The sequence below is a fragment of the Crocodylus porosus genome, unplaced genomic scaffold (assembly GCF_001723895.1).
Source record: "Crocodylus porosus isolate Cpor-Errol unplaced genomic scaffold, CroPor_comp1, whole genome shotgun sequence".
Lineage (NCBI taxonomy): Eukaryota > Metazoa > Chordata > Crocodylia > Crocodylidae > Crocodylus > Crocodylus porosus.
In genome coordinates, this window is record NW_017728951.1 from 5,771,119 (window position 1) to 5,781,327 (window position 10,209).

Consider the following 10,209-nt stretch of genomic DNA (forward strand, 5'->3'; position numbering starts at 1 on the left):
AGTTATTTTAAAACAATAAGAAGGCAGGCAGTATTATTTCAATATGAGATTTTTTTTTCTGGCAAACCCAGCACAAAAATAAAAGATACAAGTAATCCTCAAAGTGTAAAGAACCACATTTTTAACATTCAAAATGAAAGAATTCATATTTTTAAAACAAGTCATTCTAAAATCGAAATATTTCATTACCTTGCTCTTCTAAGATTCCATTTGGCATTTTTTTGTCACTGGTGTTCACAACCGCTTTCCTATGCTTCCTGAACCTTGAATACATAAACCAAATTAATTTGAATAATTGTATAAAAAGGCAACGCATTTTCTTTGATACTGACTGATACAAACCATGTCATTCTGGAGAAACTGTTTCTGAACATCTTCAGGTGATAAAAGTTTTGGTTAACGATAAATTACAGCATGAAGCATCCTCCTCTAGGCTAAGCTGTTTCTGAGACTACAGTTCACACGTAGAATACTTTCATTTCCTCATTAGATAATATCAAAGCAAGACCAAACTAGTACTGTGCAGAGTGCTTAAACACTTAAACACATACCTGCAAAAACAGCCAGTCAGAAGAATGAAAATGATGAACATAGTAAGCAGGATCAATGATGAAGTGAGTAGTTGCTGTTGTGAACTGTTCCCATCTGGAGGTCCTATTAAAATAAACTCAGTGAATTAAAATACACACTCTTTTTGAAGTGCTGTAATAGATTGCTTATGACTAAAACAGATAAACTGTATATTCATGTCTAATACTTATAAAAAAGCTATTTAAATGCATTGAACAGTTAATCTTTAACAAAAAGGCTCCCGCTGAACATAAGTTTTGGGGCTACATGCTGTGTTCTGACTGAATATCATCTTGCTGAACAACTCAAAAGGTACATTTTGGGAAATAAATGAAAGTCTGAAAAATCCAGGGAGGTGCTTTTTTTAAAACTTTTTTTTGCACCGTAAAGCTGTTAGTTTTTTAGGAAGTCATTTATAATAATATCTGAAGGCACTGTAAAGTTACATTTAAAAAGTGTAAAAATCAAGTGGGCAAGAATGTGGGTTTTTTCTTCTGGTATATATTTAGTAGAGTAAAATATGTGATGCAGAATTTTATTAATTAAATTAAATATATTGAAAGGCATCACACAAGTAGGTACAAGGTAGTTTATTATTTTATAAAGCACTTAAGGTTTAGAGTACATAGGGTCAGAACCTTAGGCGTTGTAATTTTTAGTGAAGGTAATGGAGTCATGTTGATTGAAATCAGGTGAAGATCTCAGTCAGCGTGTTGCCCTTCCTCAGCAGAAGTTGTCTAGTTATGTCGTATGCCTAACTCACAACAGTGTGAAAGAAGGATGTTTCCTGCACAAAGACTCAAAGACAGTCATGAATGGAAATCTATGAGCCAGCCACCTGACATCAACCAGACACAGCAGGGGCGGGCAATTATTTCAGGTGGAGGGCCGCTTACTGAGTTTTGGCAAACCATTGAGGGCCACATGACAGGCAGCCAGGGGTATATAAATATTAATTTTCTCAATTTTGAGGGGCCCTGTGGGCTGGATAGAATGGCCTGGTGGGTCGCATCTGGCCCGTGGGCTGCATTTTGCCCACCCCGAGAGACAGTTTCAGGGATGTGCTGCTGCCAGTGCTGAATTTTTAACTACTCTGATTAATTAAGTAGCATTATTTTAACTGTAACATAATCAGACTTACAGTTTCTCAGACTTCTGACAATTGCATGGTTTAGACCACAGTGGTTAACCTGAAGCACACATGCCACAAGTAACACATGCAGCCTCTATGTATGCCATGTGGCAGACCAGAGAGGGGACAGGCTGCACAGTAGTAGATACAGCAAGGAGCAGAAAATAGAAGAGCACATTGGGCAGGGAGTAGAAACCACAGCAGCAGGTCTGAAAGTGATATTTAGAGGAAAGATGACACCAATGTCAATAGAGAGGGAAGATATTATATTTATTAGACAAGAAATTAGGACAAAACTGAGCATTCATGACAGATGGGAACCCCCAGCATTCATGTTTTTGGGAACTGACATACACACACACATATGTATGTATTCTAATATACATATACATATTATATGTATAATACATATATATATTAGAATGGTTCAGGATGGGCAGCAGGGCTTAACTGATTTCTAAAGAAAGCCTGGGTTTCACATATACAGTTTCACACAGCATTTGAAGCAGACAGGCTGTCTAACACAACAAAGCCAACAGATATACACACAGTTTGAGAAACTGGGGGCATGTACCATACTGTTCCATAACGTGAGATGAGGTGGCATCAGCTCACAAGGCCAAAGGTTGTGGGGGGGGAGGGTAAGATTCTTGTTTTGGGGAGGGTATGCTTGTGATGAACTTGGAATATGCTGATAAGGTAGATGGTGTGATGAACATAGAGACCAATCAGTGATAGCCATAAGTCAAGAATCATCAGGAAGGAAGGAGAATACAAAAGCAGAGGCTTGAGAGTAACAAGGGGTCCCCCCTCCCCAAGAGGGGTCCCCATCCCCAGGAGGGGTCCCCAAGGCCACCATGGACACAGGGCACACCACCACCCTTTTTCACCCACCCCACTGGAGGGGGTTGTGGGCCTTAGCATCCCACCTCCAGGTTGTTGGTATGTTGACATCTGACACCTAAGAGACAGCCTCAGAGTGAAGAGTGTGTTCTGACCAGATGTACTTTGACTCTGATGACAGCCCTAGAATTTGGTAGATATATAGAATTGTTTGGTATTGTTCCTTTTCTGTTATCACTGTGTATCAATAAATTTGCCTGTTATTAAATGGAAAGGTCATAGTTGGTCTGAGGGTGGGTCCAGGGTGCTCCCCCTCCCCCCCTATGCATCCCTGGAGCTTGGAGCTCTGGATACTGATGTAGAGGTTGGGAGCACGGCCACAAGTTCAATGAAAGGCATGATAGGAACCAAAAAGGTTATATTACACGTATTTTGTGTAATAACGTCACTTATTCTTGGTTTTATCATGCTATTAATTGAAGGATTGTGTGGCCAGGTCACTACTTAAGATCTGATTAACCAATTAATCACTTCTCAAGTATAATGTGCATCTCGGGCCTTAAGAATGTAGAACTGGAAAAGAACCCCTGAGTTATCAAAGTCCAGTCCCCTGCACTGAACCACAGAATCCCTTTAGAAACTTTAAAATTAAAACAAGCATCTCAGGGAAAAAATGTCTTTTCCAGAAACCATCTCACCAGCTGTATTCTGTTCCTAGTTTCAGAAAACTAATATTAAAAACAAAACCAACCAAACAAGAACTAAAGCAGCACGAATAACAGGAACCATGTCTCATGGTTTTGCATTCTCCTGTGCCCAGGCTCTTCTTCCAGACTTCTGCTGGGTTAATTAACTGTAGGTTCTGAGAAATGTGAGGGCTGGTAGATTCAGGTGAGACTATTTTTACCCATTTCTAACCCAAGTGGCAAGCCAAAATTAGCAATTAGCATGATGGAGCCAGATATTTGATGGAAACTTGTGCATTTCCAAAGGATGTAAAAGTCTTATTCCTTTGAACAAAAGAAGAATCAACAAAGAGAAAAATAGTGGACCACTTTCAGTCAGCTTGCAACCCAAACGCACACTTTGCAAACTTTATCTCAAGATCATATTGCTTTCTAGCTCCTTCTCTCACTATTTTTTTAATCACTTTCTTTTATAGATACACAAACTCCATAAAACTTCATTAGGTTAAGTCCCTCTGGCCATGTGTGCCTGTGGTTTGATCAGTGACTAGTATCAATATTTTGAATGGAAGCTGTTGTTGTTTCAATTATCTGATTTCATCATAGAGTTCAACTGGGAAAAAATATTTATCCCACATGAAGAGCAGTTAATTAGATTTACTGGTTTAAGTGACACTTAACCCAAACTATAATGTAACAAAACCTTTGGACAAGGATATAAATCTGGCTGATGCAGCCTCTTTAACATTTATGCAACTTGCATACAAAGGGCTAGAAAATGGGTAAAACCAACTCCCAGCACTTATATGCAGGAAGCCCCTCTATTCCTGGACATGTAACCCCACATGTGTAGACAAGTACGTGCCTGTGTACCGCGGTATGAGTATTTTGGCAACAAAATGGAAAGGACATGGGGGGCTGCCCCATGCTTTAACCCCAATAGCTGAGTGAATTGGACACTCACCTGGAAAGCTGAAGACCTGGGTACTAGACTTGTTTGCTCAGAGACCTTTACCTCTCTGACTTCGCAGCACGGTGCTCTAACCACCATGCCATAAGTTATGCATTACCCAAGCCCCTCTCCAGATTTCCTTTTGAAGCTGATTTCCTTTTAAAATACAGTCATTGGGAAAAACTGAAAGAGGGCAGAATAGACATCTTGGCATAGCAGTTAGAGTGCCGTGCCGAGAAGACAGAGATGTAGATTCAAATCCCTGCTGATTGAAGGGTGGCTAGAACCTGGATCTGGGGCTTCCCAGGCAAGTGCCCTAAACACTCAGTAACTTGTGTAAGACATGGGGGAGTCTTCTTCCACGTAACACCTATTACACATGGGTTTGGGGCTGCCTACGTATTTGGGCCATGGCTGCCCACACAGCTCCACGTTGCTGGGCATGTAAAAGATCAGTTCACAGACTACTGTACACATTTGGGTTACAAGTTGACTGGAAAATTAGAATTCCTACCTATGTGTAGGTGCCACAAAGGCCATATAGACTAGATGACTAAAAATCTGTTATTTAGAATTCTACACCCTGAACGGCAAAGAGCTGGAAAAAATGGCTCTAAATAAACTCCGTTCTCAGTAGCTACCAAAGCTTGAATGTTGTTATACTCCAATTGTTCTCAGCGTCTGAAGCAACCCTTGGAGATATGTCTGCTCCACAGAGTTATGTGAGGCTCTCCCCTAAGTGTTCCCCCCAGTCTGCTTTCTACCCACACACACAAAAGACCCCTCACTCGAATTCCACAGTGCTTTCAACCCAAGCTAGATAGCAGAGCTGGAGTTATAGGCTACAACCCACGTTGTCCTTCTACTTCAAGTGGCAAAATGCACACATTTCAGTGAGCCCTCATTTAGCTAAATCACTGAAGTACCAACAGTCTGTCAGTGCTGTTCCACAATGGCAAGTGTCCAGGAGAAAAGACAAGCCCCACCCCTCCAATTTACTGGAGGGTGGTTAGACCTGAAATTCTAAGTAAGTTCTATTAAATTTGTCAGACACATTATTCAACAAGTACCATGAGCTTCATGCTATCCGGGCCAACAAGTACCATGAGCTTCATGCTATCAGGGCCAACAAGTACCATGAGCTTCATGCTATCAGGGCCAACAAGTACCATGAGCTTCATGCTATTAGTTTCCTGGCAAGCAGGCTGCCGCTCCATGCTCTACCTTAAGCCACTTTAAAGGATAGAAATTAACACCTACATGTACCTGTTAACCTATACATCTGTTCTACCTTGTATAAAGCAGTTTATTTTGCTTTACATGAAAAATATTGTAAATGATTCCCTAGTCAAAACATAAAGAATAAAAAACTATATAAAAATATCATTCTAAGACTAAAATGTGTCTGCTCTCTGATACTAACGTTTGTTACAATATGGTCTTATTCTGTCAGCATAAAGACCTGTAATAGATGGTAGAGAATACATCTTCATGCAGTTAACTTCAAGGCATAATAAATGGTCTAGAAAGGAAATTTACTACAGCGATTCCTTAGATTTCTCTCAGACACAGACTATTTGAGCCAAAAACTAAATAGAAGGCAATGGAAAGACTGAGGAGCATTTTGATTATAATAAGTCATTGAATTATAATTTGAATTCTAAGGTCAGCATATTTTCATTGAATTGCATTTGACAGTATAAACTGTAATCTACCGTGAAGGTGCCTAGAGCAACTGACAGGACATTTTACTATAAATTGACATTCAAATTATAGTAAAAATAAATCAATTAATTATTAATCATTAATTACTGATGCATAATTAAAATAATAATTGCTTTAGCTTTGTCTTGTTTTCACATTATGACATACCATGGGATGTTTTCACTCCAGCCAATGAAAATGCTGACAGAGAACAGAATTTCCATTTTTTGTAAAACAGAACTCAGTTGTGAGTAGGAAGCAAAAATGCAGAAGAATTATATGCCATATATTCCTCCTTAAAAGTAACATTTAATTATTTAAAAAAATTAAATGAGTGGAACACTGAAATTCAACAAAACCTAACATATCCTTCCCATAGTGACTTGGGAAAGCTTCTACATTTCATCACATTTTCAGACAGGCAGAACAAAAGCTGGGTCAAACTAAACTGTTAATAACCTTCAGCTCCTTCTGTATAATCTCTTAAAATGGAGAGTTAGTTAGCTTTGGAACAAGTAGTCTTTATTTTTTTGGATTAAAAAAGATTGCACAGTTCAACAGCTATTAAAAGCATGAGATAAGTGTATAATCCTATTAACTTGGGCTCTCCTTTATACAGGAAGACTTTTTTTTGCTATATATGCATTTTTTTCCCTATCAGACAACGATGTTAGTTTTTTCTACACATGGAGACATTAACATATATTAAATAATAAAAAGAGTACTTTGGTATTTAAAAGAATAATCTAGTCATACTACATATATATTACTTATATAAGTTAAATTAGGGATTAAATTAAGCTGTTGAAGATATGGTTTCTTTTATCCATATTGACTCAAAATTGTATTGAACTTAACTGTGACAATCCCAGAACAACTGCCTCTTCTCTAATTCTATTAAAATGTTCTAGGAAGTGATACAAAATGATTAAACTACTTACTTCTCTTTCCTAATTCCTATATTCATAAATATCCAAACAAATTTTAGTAAAGTCATTTTCTAACACGTCAGTTATAATATTAAGCAAGGGAAATGCAACATAGCACATTTTCCAGAATAAGTAATGATAATCAGTTGACTATATTTCAGCAAAGACATTCATTAGCAATTTTATGTTTAGATGCCCTAAAGCAAAACAACTGCTAAATTACTAATCTGAAAAATAGATTCTCCTTGATCCAAACTGTGCAGTATGTCACCCCGGAGGGCTAGTATTAAGGTCTACCAGGGTGGCCTAGAGAGGTATTTTGGAGTTACTCTCTAAAGTTTCAGCTTTGATTTAAAACAAAAGGCTAGTCACTAGCTATTATGGTTAAAGAGAAAAAATTCAAAATATGATCCAAGTGACACCAACCTAAATCTATCTGAGTCAGCAGACAGTTTGAAGGGCTACCTCTGAAGTAAACCCGCCAAATTTATTTCAATGGGTGCATTGAAAAAAAGAGTGTAAGGAAGGACAGTGAATCCTTTATGAAGATTATGCCAGCATTCCCCAAAATCTGAGGTGAACCTTTCACAGCCACAAAAGACCAGATAGGTGTTTATACCAAAAATGTATATACCATATTAACATAAATTATCATTTCTAAGCCACTGGTGCCACACAGTAGGGTTGCGTGACTGGTGTAGAAATATAGGGTAGGAAGGGTCCTCAAGGTTAGAGTTTCATTAAAAGTTTGGGAAACATTGGTGACCCAAATTTTTAATGCTAACCCAAGTGACCTCATTCACCTTCAAATCCAGATACAGTTCTTCAGAAACTCCAGAAACTTACAGTCCAATAAAACCCCGCATGAACCAACCATGCATGCTAACATAAACACCCTTTATCGTATTTGACAGTGATTAATCATTCTTCTCTCCATTACTTCTGCTTTCTCATCATCCCACACCATAACAGTTCTAGATTATAATATATCCTAGTTTTTGATATGTTCTTGCCCTAACTCTATGTCCTTTTATTTGTTAAGATTGTTTGGTACAGCTTAAAACAGAAATATAATTTCCCCAAGGAGCTTTCAACTCCAAAACAATCTAAACATATTTTAAAGGGAATGTGGCTCATTTATGAGTTCATGTGAATACCTGGGATAGTGAACCCTTAAGGTGTGTTTAACAGAATAGCCTAGCTCCTAAACTGGGGAGACAAGTTTTCAGTAGAGGGCACTGGGCTTAAGAGCCAGTGCTGGCTGTTCCAGCAAAGTCTAAAATGTTCATGGCAGGACAGGAGTAGGTCTGGGGCTTGAGGACTTTCATGTCCATGTACAGTAGGAATGCCATTTAGGACACAGTGGGTGTGTCTACGACACTTTACTGCGCACTAGAGTAATCTAATGCACGGTAAGGCATCATTGTCTACATGTGCACAAGAATTATTGCACAGTAGATTAAGTTAAAGTGCCATTTGCTAGTACCCACAGATACAGTTAATAGAAAAGACTTTAAATAAATGCACTGAAGTGCATGTGTCAATGCTGACCAGGAGCAAATGCTGCCTGCCTATGTTCCAAGCCCCAGGGGGCAGAAGGAACTGTCCTGGCTCCAGGGGCAGCTCCCTCCTAGTCACAGAGACTGGGGCCAGCCCCAAACCTGGGGACCAATCTCTGCGGGGCTGGAAGGGAGCTGCCTCTAGAGCCGAGATTGCTCCTCATACTTTCTGGAGCTCAGAGCCAGCCCAGATCTCTGCACAGATGGGAAGGAGCTCCCCCAGAGTCAGGACAGCTCTCCCTGCTCCTGGGGCTCAGGGGCAGCCCTGATCTCCATGCAGCTGGAAGGAGGTGCAGTCACTGCCAGCATGGAGCTGATGCCAGAGCTGTGGATTCTGGCACAGCAGTTTACAGCCTGCCCACTGCTTGCTGCAGCTGCCCAGAGCTCAGGCTGGCTACAAACAGCTGCACCAGGCTCCGGAGCCCAGTCACCAGCTCTGTGCTGGGAGCGGGGGAGAGACTGGAGCTGTGTTGCCTCAGGCCCCTCCCCCACTGCCCATTCTGACACACGGGTGCACGCACCAGTATGGAGCTGATGCCTGGGCTCTGGAGTCCAGCGCAGCTGTTCGCAGCCTCCTGGCTGCAGCCAGCCCCGGCTCTGGGTAGTTGTTGCCAGCCAGGAGCCTGGGCTGCTCCCAGCAGGCATCTGGGGTGCTGCAAGCCCTGCTGGGAGCAGCCTGGGCTCCAGCACCTACTCAGAGCCAGGGTAGCTGCTGACAGCCACACAGCCAGGGCTGGGGGGCAGGGGATTTGGGTGGGGGGCAAGGGGCAGCAGGGCTGGGGGGGCAGGGCATCCTGCTATGTACTCCCACCCTCATTTTGTTTTTCTGGTATACTGGCACTCCGGCACCTTCTAAGTTTGGCATTGTGATATTTTTCGGCACTCCAGCCAAAAAACATTGCCTACCTCTGTAGTACGGCAAGAGAAGGAATACTTATTTGGCCTAAAGAACACAAATCTTAAGCATAACAGCTCTGTAAATTTCTACCACTGTTTTATACCAAGAAAATATAAATATACATATATTTTAGACATGTCAGACATTTTAAGAAAGTAACTTATGATATGCATGATTACGTGGATAAACATCCTAATCATTCATCTTATTTACAATGTAATTATTATGTATTACTTGTGATATTAGAGCAATGCTCAGAAGTTCCAATCAAGATCAGGCCTCTCAGCAGAGCAGCTCTACAAACAAAATGAAAGACAGTCCCTGCTGCAAAGAGCCTACAGTCTAAACAGCAACAATATGTGACAAAGGGAGGTAAAGACAATGAGGACACAGGGGTAGGAAAGAAGGGGAACAGCAGAATATCTGCATAAGGACGTATATATACCACAGTCTAGGGCTTGGTTTTTTGTTTTTTTTTTTAAACAAAAGGAGATTTTTGTAATCTTTGATTTTTATAAGTGGATTAAATTAATTATGTACTAATTAGTCTCTTTTCTAGCCTATACTAATCAGTTATTTTGAACATAAGAGAGGGGCTTTTGAAACTGGGAACATAAAACTGAAAAAGACCTCCTGAGCCAATGAGTATACTTCCTACATTTGCAAGTAATTATTTGTCCAAGGGGTTCACAAGATCATCCACTCCTCTCTCTCTCTCATATCACAGCCATAAAAAAATGGATGGATTTTGTGGTGACAGATGATAGAACAGGGAGCAATGGTGTCAAGTTGCAGCAAGGGAGGTTTAGTTTGGATATTAAGAAAAACTCTCACTATGAGGGTAGTTTCATAGTTTCATAGTAGTTTCATAGTAGCTAGAGTCGGAAGGGACCTAGGTAGATCATCTAGTCCGACCCCCTGCCTTGGCAGGAAAGA

At 40.3% G+C, this 10,209-nt stretch overlaps 1 protein-coding gene across 3 annotated transcripts in view; it reads right to left on the minus strand.

The window, feature by feature from the left end:
- Positions 1–10,209, minus strand: part of PTPRE (protein tyrosine phosphatase, receptor type E) — a 182,163-nt gene that overhangs the window by 55,928 nt on the left and 116,026 nt on the right. For 2 of the 3 annotated variants that reach the window (XM_019556286.1, XM_019556285.1), the window contains exons 4-5: positions 552–654; positions 190–263 (exon numbers count right to left, since the gene is read on the minus strand). In XM_019556286.1, coding sequence (XP_019411831.1) covers positions 190–263; positions 552–654 — 177 coding nt within the window. Of the gene's footprint in view, positions 1–189; positions 264–342; positions 445–551; positions 655–10,209 lie in introns of those variants that run through there. The other variant, XM_019556287.1, reaches the window with a different exon arrangement.